The sequence below is a fragment of the Leptosomus discolor genome, chromosome 16 (genome assembly GCF_034619465.1).
Source record: "Leptosomus discolor isolate bLepDis1 chromosome 16, bLepDis1.hap2, whole genome shotgun sequence".
In the NCBI taxonomy this organism is placed as follows: domain Eukaryota; kingdom Metazoa; phylum Chordata; class Aves; order Leptosomiformes; family Leptosomidae; genus Leptosomus; species Leptosomus discolor.
Window position 1 is genome coordinate 7,271,517 of NC_141406.1, and position 27,466 is coordinate 7,298,982.

Sequence of the window (27,466 nt, forward strand, 5' to 3'; positions counted from 1 at the left end):
AGATGGACCTGCACCACGTGGAGGCAGATCCACGTCAACCAGGACTAGGATCGGGGAGCTAAGTTTGGACCCTGCTTTTTGGGAGTTTTCTGGACCCTCTAGACCTTCACACACGCTGCCAGAAGCAGCGAGTTTTTGCTGAGAGTAGGTTTCCTTGCAGCAAACCTTTGTCTCTGCTGTGTCAGTCGGGATATCTAAGAAATCCTCCGGCTGAATAAGCCCATTTGACAAAAGGAGTCAGCCTCATGGCTGGGACAGCATCCGGTACGTGCACAGCCTCTCGGCGGGACACTGGCAGAGCGAGAGACATTGCCTCTGGCCTGCTGCCGCAGTGGCTTTGTCCTGTCCTTGCTGGCAGGCTCCTCCCGCAGCAGAGGCAGAGGCAGGAAATCCCGGGCAGCTGCTGTGGGAGCCCACTTGCCTCTCCTCGCCTCTCCTCGCCTCTCCTCCTCGCCTCGCTGGGCTGCCGTGCCGAGGCGAGCCGAGCCAGTCCTGCGTGTGTGTGCATGCGTAGGCGGGGGGGCTGCCGCATGGATTTAGCGAAGGCTGGGAGGGAACACATGGGTTGGGTTTTTTTTCCTTGGCCCGCGGTGGCTGTCTGTCCTGCCGGCCGTGGTTATGGATTCAATCATTATTCAGGAGCGGTTAGTGGAGCGACTGCTTTCTCCCCGGACGCAGGCACAGCGAAGCCACCCGGCCAAGCTGAAGGTACGGGGATGTATTTATAGCACTGTGCGAGCCAGGGAGCAGCAGGGACAGGAGGGGGGAGGATGGTGCCCGAGAAGACGTGTGCGGCACGAGAGGAGACCGCTGAGGAGCAGAGGAGTGGAAAGACCCTGGTAAGGCCGAGATGGCGGGGACAGAAAGGAGGGGAGCAGCCCCCGCGGCAGCAGGGCCGAGGGGTGTGCTGGACAGCTGGGAGATGCACGACATATTTTTGTGCGGTTATTTGAGGCAGCGCTTCCCTGTCTGAATGGCGTATGTGCGCTTGGGGAGGCTCGGGGCAGGGGTTAGCGCTGCGTGCGTGCCCAAATGCAGCCTGGTTTGTGTTACCGTGTTCACGCTGTGCTTTGCTAGCCAGTTCTCCTTCTGCTGCAGCGAATGCTGGTGGGCAAGTGGTTTTGCTGATGTTCCCCCCCGTGCTCAGCCCCAGGCAGGCCCAAGGCAGCAGATGTACGTGGGAGATGCCTCCGGGGCTGTTTGTGTCAGGAATTCCCGCAGCTCGCTGGCAATGACAGGAAGCGAAGGGTCTTCTGCCTCTCCTCTGGGGCTGGGCTGTGCTGGTTCGTGCAGACGCGGACGTGGCGGCTGTGCCTGGCCAGAGGGAAATGGCTGGAGGAAGGGCCACCCGGGAGGGAGCTTGAATGGCTTGTGCTGGAGGCTGTAACACCGAGAGGGTCCCCCCCAGCCCCTGAAGAAGTAGAGGCAGGGGCACCAGGATCCCAGCACAAGTTCCATCATTTATGGTGTTTGCTTCAGACCTGGGGTAGGGGCTATTCTTCAAATTTTCTGTGATCCCATGGTATTTCATTTTAGCCCTTCTGAGCATATGTAGCAAGGCCCCATTTATTCCCAGGCTGAATGGTGAAGTCACATGAGATCTGGATTGGTTTAAACAGCACATCCACCAGAGAGGTGAGGAGGGAATCAGGAAGGACAGGAGCGATGGAGGCTGTGCTGCGTACTGTGCCTTGGAGGTACAGACAGCCCTGCGGACACCTTGGTACCAGGGGTGGCTTCTCTGTGCAATAGATTCCAAATGTTCCTACCCCCGACAGGAACAGGACTTGAACCCACCAGTGCTTTGTTCCTTGGCTTGAACTCCCAGGGAGAGCACTGCCTACCAGGGAGCCTCGGCCGCCCTGGCTGGGTAGCGGAGGATGCAAAGACGCGGAGTGTTGCTGTGATGTCCAGTGAACCAGTGAGCGTGTGCCAAGGCAGAGTACGGACATGTTTTGCTTGGCGTGGGGTACTTTGGTTTGTAACAGGGCCCCAAAAGTCAGCCACATCTCTTGGTGGCCTGGCCTCCTCTGTGGTGCGTGGGGCACGTTCCCAGGCATGTGGGAGCGGGACGCCTGCGGGAACAAAGGCAGCACGTGGAGGAGGCGGTGGGGAGAGGGGCTCCTCATACCAGAGCGCTGCTGGCTCAGCCAGCCGGGGCCTTTTCCTGACAGCTGGGGCTGGCAAGAGAAGTGCAGTGCAGTGACCAGCTGTCCCAGCTTGTGTCAGCTTGATGGAAGCTGGCTCGCGAGGGTCAGGAGCATGCGGAGGGGGCTGTGATGCCAAATATCTCATCTAATTAATGGATTTTAGCTTTTCACAACACAGAAAGGCACCTGCTTCCTTCAGTAGCCCTCTATGACCCCTTCAGTGCTCTCCATCCTGTGCATAGTTGCCCTGCAGACAGTGTCTGTATTGGGTCCCAATAAAGATGGTGAGTGGTGTAGAGCTTTGAGCAAGGCAGACACTAGGCTCAGGAGGCTACTTGGGCTCCTTAAGTGCGATGTTAATGTCAGCACACTAGCAGAGACGGTGGCACGTGCCTGCTGCATTGCCTGAACACGGCTGGGATGGGAGCACACGTTGGGTGTCGCAAAGCCAAGATGAGGAACCGTGGGTCTAGGCTGGCCGTGGTGCAGGGACCACACTGTTGTTCCTGAGAGAAGGCTGTTAGGAGAAGGGCTTCCTTCCCCACAGTTTTCCCTGCATCTCTTGCCTTCACCCTTGGCAGACACACTGGTCATCAGCTCCCGGCAGGGCTCTGCAGGGCGTCCATGGCTGGTCAGAGGGAGGCATGGCTGGGGGCAGGGCTTTTCCCCTTGTGACTCTGGCTGCCTCCACTGCGAGGGAAGCTCTTCCCTTGGTATTGTGCTCAGCACTGATCTTCCTTGCTGCGAGGGAAATGACCACATGAGTCATGGGTAAAGGGCAGTGTCCTGCACCAGCTGGGGTTTGCTCATTTCAAATGTGGTGATTCCCCAAGCTATGGACAGGTAACTAGAGGTACAGTAAATCCACACGTTCTCCGTTGGTCTAAACAGAAATGAGAGATCAGGTTCAGCCAGTTACGCTTGGCTGAAGTAAGCGGAGTTGCACCAGAGCTCAGCTTCCTCGTGTCTCCATTGTCAGCCCTTAGTCATCTAGGTTAAAAAACCAAAGAAAATAAGCGAAACACACCCTAAGCCTCAGCTGTGGTTTTATTAGCACATTGTTGGTACTATTTCACATGTCAAATCACTGGACGGAGCAGGTGATTGTTGTCTTTCCAAAGTCTGGTAAAGATAGGGGCATCTTCCTGCTCAGACCCAAAGCTTGGCTGTATGAGAAGCGCAAGGGGAAGGATGTTGTGTATTTGTGCTGGTCGCTGAGCAACACTGGTCCTTGCGCTGTGAGGCGCAGGCTGTTACGAGTGCGCTTTGGTTGAGTTCATGGATGTGTTTCAGCAGGAAGCAAAGCAGCTGGGAGGCAGCCCTGGCACTGAGGGACACAAGCTGGAAGCGGCCTCTTTTTTCTTGTTTTCTTGATCTTGCCGTTGCCACATTTCTTACCCTGCTTTGCACACCTCATGTTTACCCATTACTGAGCCTTTTCAGTGGCAGTTCGCAGTGTCCCCCAGGCAGGCATTGCTTTGCTGCGTGCAGCTTGTCAGAGCTGCCATCCCATTTTCATCCTGGGGTCTCACTGCACCGCTGCTTTGGGATGCTCCGCAGTTAGCGGCCAGTGGAGTGCTTTGGGCACTCTCTAATTCTCCCCACTTCTCTAATTTCATTTGGTCTTTACCTTTCTGCCTTTCTGGACTGTGGAGTGGTGAAAAAGCATTGCTTCAGCCACGTTAGCAAGGGGGTGAGGTGAGGGAGACCGGAGCCCATGGTCACTCTCTGTCAGGGCTAAAGTGACCAAGTCTGAGACCCAAACCTAACCTAAATTTCTAGAAGGCAGGTACTGTGCTAAAGAACAGAGTCCTTGGGCCATGACGGCCATCAGCCATGTCTTTCCCATCTGAGTGGGCAGCTGCAGAGCAGCCATAACTTGTTGGAGGAGGAGACTCTGTGTCCACTGCTGTATGTCCCCACCGGGACTTTGCAGTCTGCCTGGCTGAGAATGCCCGAGGATGCTCACACATGGACATGCAGTCAGAGGCTGTAGAGGGCTGCTTGCGAGCTGCATTGCCCACTTGCAGTAGGGAAATAAGTGCGAGTCAGCATTGCTCTAAGCTCAACACACTGGATTGTAAATTGTGTTTCTTTAAGTGTGTGCTGCAGGAATGGAGACAGTTAAGCTTAGGAACAGAGGTCTTCCCTGCTGTGCTTGGAGAACCAGTGCCCGGAGAGCTGCATGGTGAGGGCAGCCATATGCTTGAAGACATCCATGGCTGGGTGGGAGCTGGGGCTGGTTTTGAGGAACTCCTGGCTCCATGGATTTGCCTGTGGTGTGAATCCTAGGGGTATGTTTATTTTAAGTGATGTTGAAAAGCAGAGTCTATGATGTCGCTAGCTCAGGCATTTGTGAACGGCTGCTTCCTCTTGGGTCTGGCTTGAAAAGTATGTCACAAGGGAAGTGTTTGCCAGGGCCCATGTGCACCATCCCTTTGTGATGAGGCCTGGGGAGGGGAACGCACTGCTGTGGGGTGCAGGCTGTGAAAGACCAGGGGTGCTCCAGTGGAGGCTGGATGGATGGAGTGGCCAGGCTGTGTGGCCCACAGTTACATGCAGCCACCTGAGCTGTGAGCACTGGACTGTGTGCTGAGCTCAGCCTGAGGGCAGTACCTGGAGCAGGTCTGTGAATCCTGTAAATGAGCTGTGTTCAGCTTTTGGGATGTACCCTGCATGGGTTGGGTGTGTGCCCCTGGGACACAGCGTGTTTGCTCCTGGCTGCGGGAGGCATGCCATGCGCTTGTGCAACACACCATTGGTCATGTCACTCCTTGCGTGCACTTAGTGCGCTTGTACAGAGCAGGTGCCACACTTGTGGGGTGGCTGCAGCTTTTATGCTGTAAGAGAGCGCTCAGTGATGGGGGCTGCATCTGGTGGCTGGTTAGGCAGTAGTTAACACTCCAGTAATACTGTATGTGATACCCTCACCAAAAGCATTTCACCTGTGTTACCAATACTTTTGCATCTTCCCACTTCCCGTGCTCCTTGAACTTCTGTCTCTTCAGAAATAACACTAGAGATTATTCAGGATTTCCTCTTACTCAGCCAGGAGTGGCTGTGACACAGCAAGAAATAATCCCCTCTCAGGTCAAGCAGAAACCAAGCCACCGCACCTTCCCCTAGACACGGCTCAGGACATCACCAGCCCTGGGGTGCTAATTACAGAGAGCTGTCTATCATGTACCACGTGTGCCTCTGGAGGGAGAGATGTGGAAATGACTCTGAAGGACCCGGGGAGAGGTGACATTTGGTGACCCTGCTGTGAAGGAAGCCTCTGACTATGCAGGAGAAACAGGGTTTGGAACGTTGTATGTCAGTAGCAGCCCCAGATGTGCTCTATGGTGGAAACGGTGGGATGTGCCTTTTCGCTTATGCTCTCCATGCTGGGAGGCTTCTATGAACTGCTGTGTTGGCTAGTGACAGCAGCCGAGCAGGGCTGCGACTGGGAGGAGGTGGCCCTCCATGCTCACTTGCAGGAAGGGCAGGAGTCCCTGAGCCTAGAGGAGGTGTGTGCCCTGCCCTGCCCTGCTGCCAGTGCGGGGACCGACCTCTCCCCCAACCCTTGGCTCTTCCTCAAGGGCTTTTGGAGTCCAATGCCCTGTCACTGTGTGAGGCTCAAACAGGAGGGGTGGCACACCCTGACCTGCTCCCATCCTCCTCTGCCCTGCAGGACCATGAGAAGCAGTACGTGGGCTTTGCCACTCTGCCGAACCAGGTCCACCGGAAATCCGTGAAGAAGGGTTTCGACTTCACCCTGATGGTCGCAGGTGAGACTGCCCATGGATGGAGGTGGCTGGGCCACATGGTGGGTGTGTGGAGGGGAACAGCTCTCCTCACTTCCCTTAGGTACCCCCTTACTGCCTGGATCCTCCCCTCTCTCTGTCCTGGTCCTTGTCTCAGACCTTGCTTTGCTCCCCAGCCTGTGCTGCAGTCTGAGAGTTCCCCTAGGAGGAATGGGCCCCTCCTGACCACTCATAACCCAGTTGAGCAAGCTTCTCTTCCAACAGAGTGGCTGCTCTGGGTGGTGAAGGCAGGGCCAGGAAGGGACCGAGGGAAAGGAAGGAGAGGGAGGATGGAGGTGCTCGGAGATCACATGTGTACAAGGATTGAGACATTTTGCAGCAAAAGTCCTCCTGCTGCTGGAAAAATGTAACGCCAATAAACAGCTTCTGGCAGCTCATCTCTCGTCTCTCTCACTTCCTCTGGCTCAGGATTCAAAGCCTTGTTCAGAGTTTCATTTGTAAGTCAATTAGTGGGTCATGTTGCTTGCTTTTCCCTCCTCCCCTTTGCGCTCTGTCAATTAGGAGAGTCGGGTCTGGGCAAATCCACGCTGGTGAATAGCCTGTTCCTGACAGACCTCTACAAAGACAGAAAGCTCCTCAATGCAGAGGGTAAGTTGGGGACAAAGTGGGGTGAACGGTTCTTGTGCCCACAAATCTAGACTGTCCTAAGGACTAGTACTTTGATCCCTTGCTTCAGTGTCAGCTACAGGCTTGGCTGGATCTCAGCCCTGTTACTTGTTGCTCCACTCTCCTTTGCTGGCTGCAGAGGCACTAGTATTCGAGCAAAAAGGGTTTGGCTGTAGGGTTCTTCTGTCCTACAAAGCAAAGACAAGGCTGCAGAGCACCACTAGCCCTTTGGGTTGAGATGTTGAGATTTGTCTTTTGTTCTTGGGTGCTGGAGTGTGGTAGGGATTCCCCTTCACAAATGACTGGGCAAAATATTCAGAACCAGCTGGGCTACAGGCACTTCAGAGGTTTGTGTATCTTCTCAAAGTCTGTCTGCCTGCTGCTGGCCTCCCACAGTACTACTCCCTTGAAGCTCCTTAGATGACGATCAGGGTTTTTTGAAACCTGTGTTACTCCCTGTGCTCGGTGATAAGGAGGGAGCTGGCTTGTTGTGGGTGTGAGCAGGGATCACCTATGTTACTGCCCGGCTTTAACTCATGTATTCCTGTTCAAAGAGAGAATCAACCAGACAGTGGAGATCGTCAAGCACACGGTGGACATTGAGGAGAAGGGTGTCAAGCTGAAGCTGACCATAGTGGACACACCAGGCTTTGGAGATGCTGTTAACAACACTGAGTGGTGAGCAGGCCACTGCTGCCTTCCTTCTAGTCCTTGGCCACGTGTGTTTTCTGTGGATGCTTTACAGGAAGGGGGTCTGGTAGCAGGAAGGGGATGATGCTGCCTCATAGTCTCTAGGACACACTGTCCTGTTAAACACATGATTTTGTTTTGATTGAATTGCCCTTCCCAGCTGGAAGCCCATCACCGACTACATTGACCAGCAGTTTGAACAGTATTTCCGTGATGAGAGCGGCCTGAACCGGAAGAACATCCAGGACAACCGAGTGCATTGCTGCCTCTACTTCATCTCGCCCTTCGGGCATGGGTGAGAGCCCCGACTCCAGGGCCAGGGTGTGACTCAGTCTAGAGGAAAGACCCTTGTGCTCCAGGATTGCCCTATAGCGGCTTGTACCTTGGCAGAGCTGTCTACACAGGAGAGGAGCTGTCTGGATGCTCTCCCTTGGTTGAGCATCACACCACCTCCCTCTCCCTCACTGGCATGACAGACTGCCTGTCATCAGGCAGAGCGGATCTCCCTCAGACCTTACAGCCTGTTTTGGAAATCAGGAGTAATAATGCCACGCAGACTTGTATCTTTCTATCTAGCTAAGCCTGACTGATGGGTAGGAAAGGGAGTTTTAAGCTGCCTTCAGTCCCTGCCCCACGCTGGCTCGTGTGCCAGCCTAGCCTGGGGCAGCTGGAGGGGCCGTGCTGGCTGCCTGTGGCAGAGGACAGCTGGAGGAAGGCCCCAGGCTATGGCCTGGGTAGTATTTGGCCTGCAAGGGAGCAAATACCCAGCCTGTGTCTGCGTGAGATATTCAGCAGCTAAAATCTGAGACAGCTTTCCTGAAGATACAGCCCTAGCTGAGTGCTGTCCCAGTGCTGCTGCAGGCTCTTTTCCCTTCATGCTGGGTGGGTGGGAGAGGCTGGAGGGAGAGCTGCCCAATGTGTCCTTGCTAACTGTGTCCCTTCTTGTCCCTGCTGCAGGCTGAGGCCTGTGGATGTTGAGTTCATGAAGGCTCTGCATGAGAAGGTCAACATTGTGCCCCTGATTGCCAAAGCTGACTGCCTGATCCCCTCTGAGATCCGGAAGCTAAAAGAGAGGGTGAGATGCTCTTTCTCTACAGGGGCATACCTGATGTGGGGTGGGCTGAGGAGGGAGGGGAGATATATATATCTATCTATATATAGACAGCACACGCACGCATGTGTATATATATATACACACACACACAGTACCTCCAGATCTAATTGCAGCAGTGCTTTGCTGTGAGAAGGGAAGTGGTGTCTGCAGAGAGGCCAGCTCTAGCAGAAACATAAAATCCTTTTCCATCTGTACGCTATAGCAAACCCATGGTAGCACAAACAGAGAATAAAGCCAGCATTTCTGTATTGTTCAGTGTTGCGTCCTTTTGTTTTTGTCTTGCATGGACACAGATCCGGGAAGAGATTGACAAATTTGGCATTAAAGTGTACCAGTTTCCTGAGTGTGACTCTGATGAAGATGAGGAGTTCAAGCAGCAAGACAGAGAGCTGAAGGTAAGGAACGTGCCCAGCAGGGGACTGGGAAGTCAGGCTAATGGGTACGTTGGTTGCTTCAGAAGGAGCCAGAGCTGTCCTATATGTGCCAAAGGCCTGTGCTACTGATACCCAGGGGACAGCCTACATTGGCTCACATGATAGATGGCCTGGAGAAGGTGCTGGTGTTCTTGCAGGTGCCACGAAGTCAAGTGTGTCATGAAGACGTGGCACTTCTGCTCTCCCTTCATGCAGTTTCAGTCTTTCCTTGGTCTACTCCAGCCTGTATGTTTAAGATGAAGGCTGAGTTGTACAGAATTTGTAAGCACCACATTTCTGAGTCAGGTCATCAGCAAGGAGGAGCGATCTGTGGGTAAATGAGGCACCAGTGTGACACATTAGTTGCTTGGGGGGAGACAACATGATCATACAGGCCTGTCTGGAGGTCCCAGCAGCCCAGGCCTGACCCTCTCCCAAGCTGAGCCAGCCCTGTGTGTGCATGCAATATGGCCTTGTTTCTCCTGTCAGAGAGGTGCAATGGGCTTTGACTCCCTTCTGAGCAGAGAGGAGCACAGCCTGTACATCCCTGCCTGGACAAACTCTTGGCCTACATTGTCGCACTTGCTTGGTGTCCCAGCCTTTCTGCTCTGGCTTCCTTGTAGAGCTTCACCTCAAAGAAGGGATGCAGGCACATGCAGAGACACAGCTTCCCTCAGGACAGCTGAGAAGGTCAGCCTGGGAATTAGGCTGCCTGCAGATCCCAGTGCCTTAGGCTTTTCTCTGCAACTGGGTTGTGGTGTCCTGTGCTGTGGCACGTGTGGATGTCCCTCTGCCTTTCCTACCAGCACCTTCCTCTTCCTGTTCTGCTCTGCCTGAGCTTGGCCCTTGGAGGAGGGATCCATGGGCAGCTATGGGCTGAGCTGGGCTCAGCAATGCCTCTCATTACAGGAGAGTGCTCCCTTTGCCGTCATTGGCAGTAACACTGTGGTGGAGGCGAAAGGCCAGCGAGTCCGTGGACGGCTCTACCCCTGGGGCATTGTGGAAGGTAAGCGTGGTGCCTGGGAGCTGGCACTGTGAGCGAGGGGCAGGCAGACATGGGGGAAGGCAAGCAGGCACTTGCAACAGGCATGGCAGAGGAGAGCCCACCTCTGCACAGCCGTGACTGACGGTGGCAGCTTTGGCACATGGCAGGGGACAAAGTAGGGTAGAGAGGCACTGGGACTGGCTCAGGAGGTCTGTTGTGGGGATGTAGCAATCACCCAGCCTCTGAAGCCATGACAGAGTGAAGAAGAGAGGCTCCAGTGTGAGTCGAACAATGCCTGGGCTTTAATGCACTAGGATATGGATAAGGGGAGAGGCTGGACATTGCCAGTTTAGCTTCTGGGGAGAAGCCATTGCCCTCAGCCAAACTGAATCACAAACCCCCCTGCACTCCCTCCTCTGCTGCTGCTGCTGTATGTGCTGGAGTTGCTGGGCTGGAGGCTGTGCTGATGCACAGTGTGTTTGTCTCTAACTTTCTTCATTGCTAAAGGGAGAAATTTCATAAAGCCTGTAGGCAGAGTAATCCTGGAATGGCTTTTGCTGCTGTTGCTGACTCCCCCATGCTGGTGCATTGCTTTAAGGTCTTGCAGCTTTAGATCCGAAAAGCTTGTGTGTGCACTTGTGGGCTGGTGCCGGCTGCTTGGGCTGCCCAGCTGCTGGCTCTGCTCTCTCGTTGGCTCTGGAGGGGCCTGTGCCTGTCGAGGTGCTGGCATTTGGCAGTGGGATCAACTTTGTGAGACCCTGGGCCTGACACAGCCAGCTTCCCCGAGCCCTGCGGAGAGGTAAATGGAGATCACCATGGCAGGCACACAGCTGCCCAGCACAACCCTTCCCTGCAGAGTTCCTCAGCACTGCCTGGAGCCTGGCTCCCTCTGGTAGCTCTTTCAGCTCTGCAGACCAATGACTGCCCATGGCTTTGCCTCTCGGGCTGATTTTGCTTACGGGGGCCTTTCAGGAAGTCCGAAATTCTGAGGAGATGAGCAGTTTGCCTCCAGTACTGGCTGTGCTTACTGTGACTATAAGAATAACATCCCATGTACGTGGGAGCAGCATCCTCTTCCAGGACTCTGCTGTACGTGCTTAATTAATCCTCTTACACAGAAAAACTCTTCGGAACACAATGACTTCAGCACTCTTGCCTCAGCATCGAGAAGCACAGAGCATCATCGAGGTCTGCACCAGGGGCAGAGCCCCAGGCAGTGGCAGGGGAGAGTCGAGGGAGGATGAGGAGAGAGCCATGGGGAGAGTTTTAGTCCAGCGTAGGTACTGGTAGGTGAGAAGAGGCTCCCTGGAGAGGGCTGGTGAGGCGTGACATCCAAGCACTCTCTTGTTGTTGCTTCCACAGTGGAAAACCAGGCACACTGTGACTTCGTGAAGCTGCGGAACATGCTGATCCGGACACACATGCACGACCTGAAGGATGTCACTTGTGATGTCCACTACGAGAACTACCGAGCTCAGTGCATCCAGCAAATGACCAGGTGAGTCCCCACCACTTCAACTCGGAGGTGGCAGGGGAGTCTTTCTCTCTGCAGAGCTGGGGTTGCTGTCAGAATGGCTCCTTGGTCAGGAGGCTGCGGATCTGCTGGGGACATGCTGGGCTGCAGCCTGGGGAATGGCACTGGGAAATAAAATAGCAAATCCAAGTGTGTCTCCCACAGCCTGAAGCCATGGTGGGGATGCTTCCTGTCTGAGGATTTCCCATGCAGATCGTGGGAGATGGCCCTGGAGATTCTTTTGAGGAGCTGTTCCTAGAACTGGGTGAAATACATCCAGCCAAATGAAACGGGATAAACCGTCTCTCTGGTGGGTGATAGCTGTGTGCATCGCCAAGAGGAAGGCATTCTGCAGTCTGCAGTTTTGTCCAAATGACAGCATGACCCTTGGGATGCTGCTGTTTCTCGGACAACAGAGCCCAGGCAATTAGCAAGATGCTTAACACATATCCAAAGATTTATCTTCACTGTCTTCCTGTTGCATTTGATTCTCTGGGGTTTTAGTCACAATAATCAGAAGATAGAAGAGAGAACACTCATGGGCTTCTCATTTGAAACTTCTTTTTTTTTCTTTCTCCCTTCCATGACTGAAATACTGGTGACAAATTTTAGGTTTAAGTAGGTCTTGGCTCATCCGTTGTAAATCATCCCCTTCACTTCCTGCCTGAACTGGCTGGGTAGCTCTGTGCTGCCACGTTGCAGAGCAGAAGCAGCTGCACTTCAGCAAGGAACAGTCCTGCATGTGTGCAAACGTGCAGCTTGGCATATTCTGTTCACACGCCGTGTATCTCAGTACTTTTGCATAGCAGATGAGCCTGCCTTTTTCAACAGTGAGAATACAGAGTCCCAAAATAACTATGTTAAATGCTAGAGATCTGTGAGAAGTGTCACAGCTGCTATTTAGGTAGATTATGTATCTATTGAAAGACAAACACAATGAAAAAGCAGTTGCTCAGCTTAAGAAAAGCTTCCGTTTGGTACTGTTTCTCATGCCATGGCTAGTTCCTTGCCAGTGAACAAGTCTCGTAAAACCAGAACGTGGCTATTTCTGGCAGTGGGATAAGGGTCCTTCTCTAGAGAGATGTTTCTGGAGGAGATCCCAAGCTCCAGGGCTGGAATTGACTCAATAATGAACCAACGGTGACTCCAAGTGGTGAACACCTGCAAGTGGCATCTTGACTTCCCAGTTTCAGCCCAGGCATCTTTGGCTGCTACCACCCCCTTCTCACCTACTGAGAGCTCCTCTGACTTTTGGAAGAAAGTCGCCTCCTTCCTGTGTCCTCTGCCTGCACTCGTGTGCTCCCCCAGCCCTCACTGCAATGCTGCTGTGCCATGCCTGTTGTGGCTCGTGTCTCCCACCTCCTGAATACGAGGGCAGGCTTTGTTATCAGACTTGCAGCGGTTGAACTGCTTCCCTGGTTTTATTTTCCTGGGAAAAAAAAGGACCGTGGTGAGCATATGTTGCCTTAAGGGTGCTGATAGTTTGTGTTGATGCTGTGTATATGTATAGACACATGCACAGATGAGCGAAAGGAGACCAGATAAACCGTCTGTAAATGTCTTTGCTGAGCTTGCCTGTGCAGTTACAAAACGTGGTCAGAAACATCAGCGCTTTCTGTGTTTGTTCTCAGTGTAAGCCTGGTTTGGATCTTCTCTGTTAGCTACCCACAAGCTTCTACTTGAAAATGTACTGACTTTGCTCTCATTCTGCATCCGAGTGCATCCCGCACCTCTGGGCTAGATTACCCCACAGCCCCTCCACCTGGCTGGGTGCATGCTGCTGCGTTGCTGGCAGGTCTGCCATTGTGACTGACAGCCAGTGTGTGGTGACAGCCTGAACCACAACTGACTGCATTTCTCCCCTCTCTCCATCTCTAGCAAGCTGACTCAGGACAACAGGATAGAAAGCCCAATTCCTATCCTGCCTCTCCCAACGCCGGACACTGAGACAGAGAAGCTGATCAAAATGAAGGATGAGGAGGTGAGACCCATTTCTGCCTGGGCCTCCTTGGTTTTGGAGTTGGAATTTGAGGAGTTTCTCCAGGATTGCCCCATAGAGGCTGTCCTGGGGCTTCCCACTCCTGTCTCCCAGCGTCATGGGTTCCTGGTGTGGAGGACGGGGTGTGAAAGCTGTGTCTTCCTCTGTCAGGGAGACGTGGCTCCATTGCACCCCAGATACAAATGCCTCTGTGCTCAGACAGCCACAATAGATCCCTTTTTGACTATCTCTTCTCTGTCTCATGCAGTTACGACGGATGCAAGAGATGCTGCAGAAGATGCAGCAGCAGATGCAGGATCAGTGAGAGGCAGGTACTCGGAGGGCAGAGGGAATCCCCCAGTGACCATCTGAGGCCTGGCAAGAGCTGTGGACGTTTAGAAAAGGTTTCCCATTGTATAGAGACTCATGGGCAAGAGCTGCACCCACACCCTCTAATTTATTAGCAGCAATGCTGGCTTTGCAGTCAGCTGGATTGTGGAGGAGGCTGTTCACTTAACGGTTTACTGATGTGTATTTTTTAATAATTATCCTTTCTTTTCTTTTCTTTTCTTTTCTTTCTTTTTTTTTTTTTCCTTTAAAGAAAATAGCCTGGGAAGTCTTTAAGGCATCCTGAAAAAGAAAAAAGAAAAGAAAAAGCTCTTCCTTTCCCATGTACTAATCTCTTGTTTGAGAATGCTCTGGTATTTAAAGTCCTGGTTTCTCTGGTGTACGAACTTGAAGACTATCTGTGTCAATGCACGTATATGTTACCTCCTAAACGAGGTGCTGTGCCCCCCTCCCGGTTCCCCTTGTCTGGGGCCAGCACAAGCATTGTAAAGGCAGCCACACCCTCCTGTGAGTTTGACCTGCGCTGCTCGGGCTCCTCAGCCTGGGGCCAGCTCTGGCCCAGAGAGCTGGGGCTGGGGTTTCTCTGTGCACTGACCTGCTCAGGGGTCCTGATAGTTGCCTGTTTTCCTGCCTGGTTGTTTCTGGGTTTTTCGTTTAGTCGGTTGGTTTTGGTTTTCCTATCAAGGAACTCCAGGATCTTTGCACTCGGCAACAAGGGACTGAGTCTGTTGAGGTCAGTTAGAAGAAGATGTCTTCTACTGCTCTCAGTTATGTCTTTCTGGCAGAGAGGATGAGTTGTTGATTATTGCCTGAAGGAGGGGATGATGGGAGTGAGCACCTTCCCAGCCATGGTTTCTTCCCACAGCAGGCTGGTGTTGGTAGAGGAACCCCAGGGCCCTGCAGTAGCTGGGTGAGGGTATCTCATGGTTTAGCTCTGGTCATCCAGCTGCAGTGTGTCTCCAGTGTCTGCTCTGAAAAGCATCGTGGCAGCTAGAGTGCTTGACTGGGACTGCTTTGGAGGGGGTAGAAACCCTAGGGCTGAAATCCAACCTGAAATGCAGAGCTGTGCCCTAATCCTCAGGCTTTGCGGTCCCACAAGCACGTTGCTGGCTCTGAGCTTCTCCTGGGGAAAGGGGCAGTTTTTGTAGGCTTGTACCAGAGGTCTGCAAGCCACCTGTCCCGGCAGGTCTTGGGTCGGCATGGCAGGTGCAGGAGCATCACTGCATGGGCCTGAGCGCAGCCCAGCAGACTTGACACTTGCTTCCCTGCCCTTCCACTGGGACTCAGCCCTTCTCCCCCTCCCTGGTCCGAGGCTCTTCCTGTCTCAGTGCTGGGAAGGGTGGTGGATCTGCTGGGCAGAGATAAGAGCACTCTTTGGGCAGCAGTTTCTGTCCTGTTCTTGCTTCCTGCAGTATTTTTAACTTTAGCCCAGTCAGAGCAGAGCCCCAGAGTGTGATGTGCCTGACAGGGCAGGCCTCGCCAGCAACACTGCCGTGTTCGCATGGAATCAGGGCTGTTGGAGGGAGAGAGGGTCTTCCCTCCAACTCCAGGGAGTGCTGCCATGGGCTGGGCCCTTCTGCTTCTCTGGCTCTTGGCCCAATTCCTCTGTCCCTTTTTGTATCTGTTCCTCCATCTCTGGCTATCCCCAGTACATCTCCCTGGGTAGGAAGCAGTGTTGGCCAGGAATAGCCAGGTCCTAAATTCTGTTATTAGGTGCTGCGTTTGTCCGATTCCCCCATGGGGCTTTAGAGTCCTGATCAGGACTTGTCCAGGTGGTGAGTAGGTTGGCTGGTTCCAGTTATTCACTGTACAGAGCCTCAGCTTAGCCAGAACATGGGCTGTAGGGGCAGGGGAGAGACCCTGGCACAGTGTGGAAAGACAAAGCGAGAGTGGAAGCCCTTTGGCAGAAATTCGCAAGTTGGGCAAGAGCGGTGTCCAACAATGTTGGGTTTTTTTCTTTTTTTTTCATTCTCCTCCTGTATTGGGCTCACAAATGACAGCAGCAGTGCCAGCCTAGGAGAGGGGAAGGGTTCAGTTTGCCTTCCTAAACATGCAGGACCAAGGTGTTTGAGGAGGAAATACAACCTTTCTTTGTGCGATGTGCTTACTTGAGCAGTGGAGTAGCCTGAAACAGCAGCTTCCTCCAGGTTTTCTGGAGCTGGTTTGCTGCTGTCTGAAGCAGGAGGACTGCTGAGTTCTTAGCTTTAGCTGTGCTAGCATAATGGGAAACATCTTGCAGTACCTGTCCCCTCTTTTCTTACACTAGTCTTGTCTGTGAGGAGGATGTTCTGTTGCAAATGAGCCCTGTCCAGCTGCAGATGTTCCACTTTTGAACAGATTCATTCCTAGAAGATAAAGGAGACCTTTACCCTTTAGCATGGACATAGAGGAGCTGACAGCTTTTATCCTGGGCTGTGTGCAGGTGAGAACACAGGGTACGCTGGTCACAAGCAGGCAGGATTGCTGAGGGTGAATCTGCAACTGTCCCTCTGGGTGAGGAAGTCTCCATCAGCTCAGTGCACATGGCTCCTACATCAAGTTGATAGTCACAAGTCTGTCCTCTGCAGAGACCTGAAGCCTTCGGCTACCAGCTGGCCAAGATGGTTCAAGTTGCACTTAGGAAAAAAATGCGCAGGATTGAGGCACCAGAGATGGCTTCTGCAGAGGGGCAGTGGTACCGCTACGTCTCCGTGTAGGAGGTTCCTTGCCCACAGCAGCAGAGTTTGGGGGCTGCCTGGAAAAGGATTAGAGACTGACTTTGGTGGGCACCACGGAGTCAGACTCTGGTCTGGAAGGTGGCATCTGTTTATTAAACGAGTGTTTTGTACCGCTGCATTGAGCTGCACAGTAAGTGGAGAAGACTCTGAACAAATGTAGCTTGGCCATTTGGCTCTGGCAGTGAGAAGTGTGGATAGGAAAGTAATTTAACACCTCCCCTCACGCAACCCTCCACAGCCTTATGTGTGACCCCTGCGCCCCCAGGCACATTCCCACGCCTCTGCCAAGCTTTGCCCTGCTGAGCGGGTCGCCGCAGGGGTGGTGTGCCACTCCGCACCTGGGGCTGTCCTTACAACTTCTTGGACCTTGTGCCTGACTGGGGATGGAGCCGTGGCATGAACTCCTGGTGTTCCATTGCTGTGCTGGTCCTGTCTGTGCAGTCCTTGCTGCCTCCTTGCATGCCTCCCCCCAGAGAAGGAGTGGTCCCACTCTTCGTGCTCTGTGATGGCGTTCCCTGCTCTTACTCACAAACTCCGCTGTGCTTTAATGCTGGCTTGCTCCTGCCATGCAACTTCCTCACCCCCTGCTCCATTCCTAGGCTCTTTGTTTCCTGTCCACCTGTTGGGTTATTATAATATATATTTTTTTGTAAATTTCTGTTTGAACATTTTGTCATTGTGAACAAAGAAAAATGAAACCTTTTAAAACATATCCATTTTATTAAATGATTATTGTTATTATTATTATTATTATTAATGTTTACTACCTGAATTGATCAGTGAAATAAATAAATTAAAAAACCGCAACCTTTCTGTTTAATTTCCAGTCCCCTTGAGCAGCATTGGTGATACACTATGAGCAGCAGAGAGCCAAACTGACGCTGTGTGTCTTCATCTAATTCTGTCAGAGCAGGCTCCAGGCAGGGCTTCCTGCATGGGCTTTCTGGCCTGTTTATGTCAGAAGCTAGACAAGACGATCTTGAAGTTCTTCTGTCTTCAAGTTTTCTCTAGGAGCAGTGTCTAAATCAGCAATGGGCAGCTCAGCAGGATCCAGTCCCAGGAAATCCACTTTGGAAGTAGCCAAAGAAGCATTGCTGAGTCTGTGCTGCATGCAGAGCCAGAATGGGTCTGGCTCTAGATCAGCTCCATGCCAGACCTGGCCTATGTGAATAAACATAGCACCAAATGCATGAGATGAGGTTAGTTTGCTCAGCAGACTTACCCTGCGGTAGTCAAGCTGCTCCCAAATGGAAAGCAGGCCCTGCAGGAAAAACTGGGTTCATTTGTTAGCCCAAGATCTCTTTCCCACTCTGCCCACCTGCCACAGTGGAACAACTGGAATATCTGCTCCAACTTTCTAGAAATTTAACGCTTAATTGTTTTGTTTAGAGCATCAGAGATTTTCCCTTGGTTAGGGCAAATTCTGCTGTTGTTTACACCCTAAGTTCTCTTAACATCAACACATTCAGGGTGTTCATCATTTGTGCTCTGTACAGTATGCACAGTACAAGGTAACGGAGCGTTTGGTCCAGTGGGGCAACAGTTTCGCAATGTAATTCTGGTGGCCTTATCCTAAGGAGCGTAGCCAATGCCTAGAGTTGGGCTGATGGCAGAAAAATAGCTGTGAAGGTGTGATGGCCTTGAGAAGACAAGATTCTCCCAAAATATTGTTTTGACTCTTGGACTTACCTGTTCAAGTATTTCTGTAGTGCAAATTCTGAATAAAGGATGTGGTCAGTCTTTCTCAGTAACTGCAAGCTGCACTCGTCAAGAGCTGCCGACTCACTTGGCTATCAGAAGAGCAGTCCCTCAGAGCACTATCTTTCCCAGTCTGTCGTCCTTCCTGTGAATCTAACTAGTTTATTTTGATGTAGACAGTGGAACACCAAGAGTTATATTTTACCCCTATAGCAATCATGAGAGGATGCAAGTGCCAAGAGGATCTTTCTCTTTGGCTCAACTATTGACACCAGTGTGGTCACTAGAAGTCCATTTCTTTCAGCAGATCTTCCACTGCTCATTAGGACTAGATTTGTGTCACTACTTCAAGGGAAACCTCAGGGTCAGCACACTGCAAAGTGCTACATAGCACCACTCTGACAAATGTAGTCTTCCTGCTGAGATGGGAAACCAAAGGCCACAGTGCTCAGGGAGCGTGGTACAAACCAGTAACATCACCTTCCAGGCTGAAATGCATTTTGAGTTACTATGCAACTCAGACTTTGTGATGTTTCTGTTGGACTGAGCATGTCCGCCCAGAATCACAGTTATCAGTACTGTCGGCATCTCTCCCAGCAACTGTGTTCTTGCGAGCTGTGTCAGCTCCCATTTCTTGGAAGACTTGCTCAATGAAGCTTCATCTTCCGGTGACATGCAGCAAACTTGCAGGAAGGCCTCCTGTGGGAGGATGAGCCTGACCCTTATCTTGCCAGCCAGCTGCAAGGGGATTATCCGGGAGCTCAGCTATGCAGCTGCAAACACTCTTGCACTGGCTGGACTGCCTTAAGACCTCCTTCTTGTGTTGTAAAGCCAGCAAGAAAGCAAGGATTGAACTACTCTGGTAAGTCAACAAAGCTACCTTCTGTTGTTTGTTTGTTTGTTTTCTTCTGATTTGGTTGACAGATTGCACAGAAAAGCACTGCCTTGTTGAAGGTACGTGTAGTTGTTCTTCGGAAGAAGTTACAGCAGCTCATGTGTTCAGTGGTGGCATGAGACTGCAATACAAAGACAGCTCATTGACCCATGTTTCCCAGCATGGTGACAGCTCCAGAAGATTATTCACCTGTTGATTATTCACATGCTGGAGCAATGTCTAGCATGGAAAACTCCACTGATCTCCATCCTTGGTGGTCAGCACCCTCTCTGCTGGCCAAGGACTGTTTATCACTTCTTTTCAAAACTGAAAAGGCTATTTTTTACTTGTGGTAACAGTAAATTTATTTCTGAATCTCCTCTCGCAGTTTGCATGAACAAAGCTTTGCATACAGATGTAATTCAGGGCTATGATAGGCATGAGCAGTTTCATATTCTAATTTTTGATTTCTTGACATAAATTTTCTTGGCTACCCTAGTAATGCACCTCCAGTAATTCTGTAAGTACAAGCAGCTCTTGTACACATCTGAGGACTAGTGAAAATTAATTTGATGGCTGCAGCTAAGCCTCCCAGTGGCCATCTGTTCATATCCCACCTCAAATCCAGGGTTGGAAGACCAGGAACATTCCCCATCCTGTAATGAGAGATCAGGAATTTGCACAACACCTCTTTTAACTCTGTTCTTTTCAGAGCTCTCACATCTCCTGTGAAGGACACCAAATTCACCCAACTTTAGAAACTCATCCTCAGAACAAACCAAGAAAAGACCTGGGCTGTGGTGTCAGTCCTAGAGTGTGTGGTATCTACTTGCCTGGTCTCTACCTCATCTAGTCTCACCAGGGAAGTGTTTGCAGGTGAAGATGTACAGTGGAATTCTCTTCTTGTCACTCGTTGGCTTCCTCCCACTCGTGATACCCACATGTCCTGTGCCATGCAAATGTGCCACCAACATTATCGACTGCACGTCAAAAGGCCTTACTGTAGCAAAACTACCAGTTGCTTTCCGCCCTTCGGCTGAAATTATCCACCTTGCTTACAACCAGCTCACCTCTATTCCCAATGGGCTCTTTGACAACCTAAGGAGCCTCCAGGTAGTTTACCTGCAGGGCAACCCCTGGGAATGCAACTGTGACATCCTCTACTTGCGCTCCTGGCTCCAGTGGCAGCAGAACCGGACCTTATACAGGGATGTGAGATGCACCTCCCCAGCTCACCTGCAGGACCGGATCATTGCCTATCTCACAGAAGACGAGATCATGTCCACATGCCAGTACTGGTACTGCAGCCTGGCTTTTCTCTCTCAGCTCTGTCTCTTCATCCTCCTTTTCCTCCAGGGTATCTTGGTTATTTTCATCATAGTCTACCTGCAGAAATTTCGGAGAATGACCGCTGAAGCGCGGAGCACCACCCAAGATCTACAACAGCATGTAGACACCTGAGTATCTTCTTCAAGAAGACCCTACAACACAGATTAACATCACAAGACTGAAGACCCTCTTCCCCCTTGGGTGATGTGGTGCCAAGGTGATGTTGTTTGTGATATCCAGAGGGGACAATTCTGTGCAGCATCTGATCCTGACTGCACGCCGAAGCAGGACTTGAACTGATCGGACATCTGCTGTATTTCCAAAGACCTGATCTTGTAGGTTTTAATGCTTTAAACTCTTTGGCATGATCCTGATTGCTTTGCTGAGCTGGTAGTGGTTCTGGTTTGGTAGACTAAGGAAGCTGTAAACTACAGCAACCAGAACTGACTCAAACGGTGCTTGATCTCTCCTATGCTAGAGTATTTCAACCATACTTTCCATGATGCTTCTGATTGCATTGGGTCAGGTGAGGACAGAGATGGACAGTGAACAGTTAAGTTACTGGACTGGGACAATGGAGAAATAGTTCCCTTGGTACTACTACAGGTCACCTTGGTAATTTTGGACAAGTGACTTAGTTTTCTCCTGCCTCAGTTTCCCACCAGTAAAAGCAAAAGGAAGCTGCTTCTTGCCTGGTGCATCTTTTCCAATGTTCTTCTGGGGGAGGAAGGGAGGGAATGTTTAGAAGCCTACCCATTTTACCCTATATTCATTCCTTTTAATATACTTATATAGTTTTAATACTGACTTCAGCATGTACAGAGTCAGACTGGGACCCTGAATGTTAATGAGAAATTCACCCTGAAGCCAAGAGTTGTTGAGACCAGAGGCTCTTTCTGACTGTGCTGGTCCAGTTTTCTTTGGAGCCTCAAACTGCAAGACCCATTAATGTGGCTACTGATGATGATGATGTCCCTTAATTATTTTTGGAACAAAGCAAAATTGAAATAAAATAACTATGTGTGATGATGTATATGGCCTATTTTCCATTCTACACTAGGTGTCTTGCACTCTCTCATGCTCCCTGGCAGTTTCTCAACACTCCCTTACACTCAAACTTTGGGCTGAGCAAACCAAATACCGAAGGCAGGTGGAGATGTTACCAGAAGTCCACCACAGGGTTAAACTTCGACAGCTACCGGCTTCCACGATGGGCCAAATGTGGAGTTTCTTCTAGTTCCACTAACCTGGTGCTTATCTGTTCATGAGGCAGGCTGGGAAGGGAAGGGTGGTTCCTGGGGCGAGCACACCCCTAGGGCGACGGCCCTGCCGGCTGCGGGTGCACGGCCCCTCTGCCCCCAGCCCTGTTCAAGGGGGTTCCAGTTCTCCTCAAGGGCCCCAGTTCAAAGGGGGGGTCCAGTTCTCCTCCAGGGCCCTCAGATCACACAGACGCGCGGCTCAGCCGCCAGAGGAGCCCCTCCCGCGGTAATGGCGGCGTCGGCGCCAATGGCCGCCGCGCGCCCCCTGGCGGTCCTGCTTGGCCGTGGCCGCCCTCACCTGGGGCCCGCCACACCTCGAGGCGCGAGGCCGCTGAGGGAGCCTGTGAGGCGGCGGCAGGAGCGGGGCTGGGCGCTCAGGGGGCTGCCTGAGGAGAAAAGGAGGGTCCTGGGGCTCTTCTGCCTCAGGCTGCTTCACCTTGGCTCATCTCATCTCAGCGGTCCGCACTAGCCCAAAAAAGTACAAAGTTTTGCAGCAGAAAAGCCCCCGGTGCTTGGGTGGAGGCTGAGGTGGGAAGATGGTGTCCTCTGGGCGATATGAATCCCCCTCGCTCTGCTGAGGGAGGACTGGCGTGCAGCATGGCGGGTGGCGTTGAAGGCTGAGGAGGAGGTTCACCATGCTGTGTGTGCCTGGGACAGCCTGATGTGAGGTAAGTGACACACGGCTCTGCTTCGGGAGGCCTCTTTCCTCCCTTTCCTCTCTCTGCTCCCTGTCTCCCCAACACTAATCCTCTGTTGCGTGAGCCTGACTGGGTGTTGCAGTGTAGCACCCAAGGAAATGGAGTTCCAGGTCAGATTTTTTCTTATGGGGACTGGACCTTGCTGAGCTTTGTAGCCGATGCACCTCTTGCTAGGGGCTGCAGTATCCCCTGCGATATAACCGGTGACTGTGGCCTACAAGGGAGAACACAGCTCCACTGAGGAGCCTGCTCTGGAGTTACCCAAATTGGTGGTCTGTGAGGCTCACTGACACTCTCAAATCTCTGATTTTTATGTACTGTTGTATTATTATTTTTTTCCCCCTGAGGAACAAACTTTCTGTAGGAATAGAAAGCCCGTTTTCTGGCTTGTTCTTCCCTAGTGTTCTTTTCCCAGACTCAAGATGCAGATACGTAAGGAAGTTGCACAACCCACTGTCTTTCCTTCGCCCCTTCCTTCTGATTTCTTTAGGTCAATTAAATTGTTATTTTAGCTGTTTTGTGCCTGTTGTTGAAGTCCCTTTCCTTTACTGATACATGCAAGGGATGTAAATGGCCCTTTGCTTTCCCAGTACTATCACAAGATGTGCTAGTGTGGCAGAATGAATCCCTGGGTTTGCCTGCAGATATTTAGCTGCATTTACCTGGGTTAGAGGATGTTGTTAGTGCACGTGCGCAGGTACTGACAGTGCTGCAGGCACAGGCTCAGTTGCTGGGAGAGGCTGGACTGGGAGCAGGCACGATCCCAGCCCTGTGACCGCTGAGCTGCCTGCCTGTCAGCACTGCCGTGGGCTGCTGGAAAACCTTCAGGACTCTGTGTGCCTACAAAGACAGAACAACTGTTGACTTTGGTTTCACTTCCCTGGGGAGGCAGAAGGGGTCCTGACTTTGCATCATTAAGTCTTGGCACATGAAAGGTAAAAAGCCTTTTTGGCATCATTTGCACCTGTGAAGAATGTGACCAGCCGTAGCAATGTGATAATGAATTGCACTGAGCGCAGAGTGATTTGTATGCCATGGCAGCATGTCTAATCCATAAATCTTGGCTTCTCCTGGCTCAGAAAGCTGCACGTCACAGATGCTTTCTTGCTCCACTGGCCTGCAGAGGATCTGCTGTGCTGCTGCTGAAGGGAGGGACTGTCCAAGGCTGCACAGTGACTTCAAAGGGGAAGCAGTGGTAGAATATGACAAAGACAAATGCAAGCTATTAGCCTGCTTTGAAAATAACTTACTAGTATCAAGGCCTATCCAACACCTGGGTATGGAGGATTGTGCTACCAGGCCTGCTGGACAGGCTGCTGCATTGCCAAAGGTTCAGGGTGCTTCCAAGCAGCTCCTTTCTCTGAAAGGTACCAGATTAAAAAATTCTGGGAAAACCAAACCAAAGTGTGTTTGCAGCCTCCATGATGCAGAGCTCCAAACCTGAGGTGTCTAAAAAGCAAGTCAACACTTCCTAAGTGAAGGACCGAATGGTTGGTAGATGACCTGGGGGAAAGCACACTGGTTCTTCCTTCTTTCAAATGCCCTGTTTTTCAGGTATCTGCATGGTGACTCCTGTGTGCTTTGCAGAGTAAAAGAAGTCTTAAAAGCAAAGCAAGATGATTTTGGAGCCTAGAGAATTTTAGCCTGTAATCCCACAGAGAACCAGTTTTTCAGTCCCTGTACCTTATGGTGATAGTGGTTGTGTTTTGCTTCAAGATTGCTGCAGGTGCTTGTTTACAGATTGTTTGGGTTCACGTGGCACCTAGGAACCTAACCCTGCTGTTTTAAATAGACTTTCATAGTTTCTGCACCCTCATACCTGGGATGAAAATATCACATTTGTACCCATGAAGAACAACTTGTCATCCACTGCAGGGCTTTGGTCACTGTGACAGGCTAATTCTGTGCAACGGTTGGAGATTAAGCAGTGCTTGGAGATTGTGTGGAGGGAGAAGCATGGCCTATCCCTGTCTCATGTAGTCACAGCTCTATGCTATGTGTGTGCTCAAGTGAGAACGTTCAATGGATGCCTTGGTGGCAGCCTCATCTGGGATTTGTTGCATTGCTTATAAATTGAAAAAGACATTTTTCATGGTCATTAGTATGAGGCTACCTGGTCTTCTTCAAACCCTTCATTTCCCTTCAGGATTGAAGTATGCAGGGCATCCCAGAGAGAGTGCCAAGAAAAGCAGTGTTGGTTTCACATCATGGGACATCTTGTCTGTCCTAGGGTACATGGGAGAAGAACTATTTTAGAAATGGTTAGAAATGGCTTTTACTTTTTTTATGTATTTGTGTATGAAAACTGAGGCTCCTTCAGGCTCATAAGCCTGATTTTAGAGGGCTTTAATGGAGAGCACATGGTCTAATTTAACAGGTTTCTGCAAATGATTAGTTATCTTGTGTAAATGCCTTGAAAGCAGCAAGTTGCAGTGTTAATATTTGTTCTGAAGACAGTATGTGTGTACATATTGTATGTCTAGATAAAGGTATATGTTCCCTGGAAGGATAGGATAGAGCGCTGCTGGAGGACGTAACAGATTTAAGTGGTTTTAGTCAAAAAAAACCCCCAACCAAATCACCCTCTTAAATCTGCAAGTAATTTTTTTCCTGTTTCTTTACGTGTCTCGTGGCCTGCTGCTGCTCTGAAATGTTTGTGACTATTGAGAACAGAACATGCTGGGAGGTATTTCTTCGTATTTCCACACAGGAGGATTAACCTGAGAGTTATGAAACCAAAATGCCAAGAATGCCCTCTATGAATACCTAATGGTTTAGGCTGTGTAGCACTGATCTGCCACTCTCACCTGTAATTGCTGGTGATCAGTTCTGACCTGCCCTGGCACAGCTGTTTGATGTCATATCAATGTCATTCATTTGTCATGGAAACAGAGCTCTGCTTATTGAATGAAGACTGTCTTTAGAGCCGTTACCCACGTTGACATGTAATTTGGGTTTGCTCGGAAGAGGGCAGCAAATAGCTTTTAATCTCCTGTTTGCTTTTACCGGTAAAATCAACGGGACATGTGGGCCTGGGAGAGGATGAAGGTGAGCGTGGTGTGTGTCTGGCCAAAGAGACTGACATTGATGCTCCAAATTTAGTTGCCTAAAGAGCAGACATTGCTTTTTGAACCTGTAACTACAGGTTTAAACAGTCCTTTTCTTGTTGGTGTTCCACATCAGACTGAAACCGAGAGGAGAGGAAGATGGGCATCATGTTGCTATGGCTGTGATGGAAATAGTTTAATAGTTTTGGTTTTCTGTGGGGTCTTTAGTCTGATGAGCTTTGGAGGGCTGAAATCCACCCCTTGGCGGGTGAGGGGGGGAAAGCTTGCCCATCATCACTGGATGATGAGAGCAGCAGGTTTCTGCTGGTGTGCCTGTTGGAGATGGAAAGGTGCCTGGAGGATGGGTGGTAGGTAGGTGCTCTGAGAATACCCCAGGAATAGGTAGGATGGAGTTGCAGAACAGCTCAAAATTATTGATGTTAGTTCTGTGCATCTGTGGGACAGAAAATGCAGAGGTGAACAGCTAAACATGTAAGCACCCAGGGAGGTAAGCACTGGGAGGAGCTGTGGGGAGCTGAATTCCAGATTGAAGTACTGTGAAACACTGACATCTCCTGTTGTGAATCATAGCCCTTAACTTGGTTGTCTCTCATGGGATATGAAAAGGGCTGTGCCTGTGTTTGGGGAGATTCTTCCACAAGGGGCTTTTACCTCTGGCATTCTCAAGCTCACCAAGAGATGGTGCGGGTGCCGACACTCGCTCTGCATCTCCATTACCTGATCTTTCAACACAGTGTTAGCAAGCTTATTTTTTTCCCAGGCTGAGACACTAATTCCCTCCCATTGATCATGGCCAAAGAAGAGAGCTCAAATGAAGATTTTATTCCAGAAACAATGACCCCCTTATGTGCTGTGTCTTGATCTCGGTGAACGAACCTGCTGGTGAAATGGAGGCTTTTCCCCAGGCTGTTTTGTACCTTTCTCAGGTGAATCTTCATATTAGATCAGCTGCCTGCATTCCTACAGGGAGAGAGAAGGGAGGTAAAGCATGAAATCTTTGTTCCGTGGGGACATGAGACAAAATGACAGTCAATGTGGCTTCATATTTAGTTTCCATAAATCCCCATGTGCTGCAGCGAGGCTGTCCACATCAAAACCTCTGAAGCAGAGGGCAGTTCCCCGCGCAGCTGTACGTGTTTTTCAGCCTTGTTACGCTTCGGGTCCAGTCCAAAGCCTCCGCCCTGGGCTGGCTGTTCACTTCAAACCAAAGCTGGCGTCATCCTTCTTGCCTCATCCTCAGCTCTGCTGTGAGCTGCTGCCTATTCTGTTGGTACCTGCTCTTCCCCACCCTTCCAAGCACTGTCAGCATTTCTGAAGTTGTACATAAAATATAGCTTGCTGCTTTCCCATGTTTGGCCCTTTGCTGGCCGAGCTGCACCAAAAACATCAAACTAATTAATTTGATGACCCAGTGCAGACAGCTTTAAGAGCAGGACATTGGTGTTCTTGATCACTTCCTCTCTTCTCATCCCCTCTGCCACTACCTGTCAAGAATAGCATTTTAATGATCCCTTTGCTGCTTTTTTTCTTTGCCTGAGAATTGCAAAAGTACAGTAAGCAACAGTGTCATTTCTGTGCTGCCAACCTCTAACTGAGTGGAAACCCCTTCCAAGTGGTGTGTCTGAATTTCAGTGTGCAAATTCCCCTGCAGTTTCCCACAGTGCGTCAGGTAGAGTGGTTTATATCTGTCCATTGCTGGTTCTTGGCCTGAGTGAAAAAAGGACTGTAATGTTTTCTATTTCTGTGTTGAGTGAGTGAGACCCATGGAGAGGAGGAAAAGAGATATGGTTACATAAAGTAAAGGTGGAGAGAGAGGGAATTGCATTGTCTGTAATTTGAAAATATATCATGAGATATATTTTCAGGTGTGGATCTGAGAGAAGGCTCCACATTGAGTGCGGTGTGGTTTGAACTATATGGTGGTGTTCACACTCTGGGAGATGTCATGCTTTGGGTAAGTTGCTGTGTGTTGCAATAAACCAGTGCCCTAATTTCTGTTCTAGACGTGCGTGGAAAAAATGACGTGGACATGCAACTGCTGAAAACGTGTGTAGCTTCAAGGCACTGGAAACAGGGAGTGAAATCCTAGCCCTGCTCTGTTCTGCCATTGACTTCAATAAAACCAGCGTTTGCCAAAGGCGCCTTTGGAGTGTATGCTAGGCTGTGCACACAAACTGCCAAGATGAATCTCTTATTTAATGAGATCCAATGCAGGAAGGC

General features: G+C 50.8%; 2 protein-coding genes across 2 annotated transcripts; both read left to right on the forward strand.

Annotated features, from left to right (window-relative positions):
• Nucleotides 1–618: 618 nt before the first annotated feature.
• SEPTIN5 (septin 5) lies at nucleotides 619–13,658 on the forward strand. Its single transcript, XM_009948539.2, has 11 exons — nucleotides 619–708; nucleotides 5,824–5,920; nucleotides 6,458–6,544; nucleotides 7,117–7,240; nucleotides 7,413–7,547; nucleotides 8,210–8,327; nucleotides 8,660–8,761; nucleotides 9,689–9,785; nucleotides 11,127–11,262; nucleotides 13,156–13,258; nucleotides 13,524–13,658. Exons 1-11 carry the CDS (start codon nucleotides 619–621, stop codon nucleotides 13,578–13,580), a joined length of 1,146 nt encoding a protein of 381 aa, XP_009946841.1. The 3' UTR covers nucleotides 13,581–13,658.
• Nucleotides 13,659–18,786: 5,128 nt separating this feature from the next.
• Nucleotides 18,787–21,254, forward strand: GP1BB (glycoprotein Ib platelet subunit beta). The gene is made up of 2 exons (XM_086474329.1): nucleotides 18,787–18,880; nucleotides 19,605–21,254. The coding sequence occupies exon 2, from the start codon at nucleotides 19,775–19,777 to the stop codon at nucleotides 20,351–20,353; it is 579 nt and encodes a 192-aa protein (XP_086330455.1). The 5' UTR covers nucleotides 18,787–18,880; nucleotides 19,605–19,774; the 3' UTR covers nucleotides 20,354–21,254.
• The last annotated feature ends 6,212 nt before the right edge of the window (nucleotides 21,255–27,466 follow it).

Excerpts from the sequence above, each read along its gene's own strand:
- SEPTIN5 (XM_009948539.2), top strand. The coding sequence starts at position 619 with ATGGATTCAATCATTATTCAGGAGCGGTTAGTGGAGCGACTGCTTTCT. Across the intron at positions 11,263-13,155 it reads TGCATCCAGCAAATGACCAG|CAAGCTGACTCAGGACAACA; the intron begins GTGAGTCCCCAC and ends CTCCATCTCTAG. Across the intron at positions 13,259-13,523 it reads TCAAAATGAAGGATGAGGAG|TTACGACGGATGCAAGAGAT; the intron begins GTGAGACCCATT and ends TGTCTCATGCAG.
- GP1BB (XM_086474329.1), top strand. The coding sequence starts at position 19,775 with ATGTACAGTGGAATTCTCTTCTTGTCACTCGTTGGCTTCCTCCCACTC.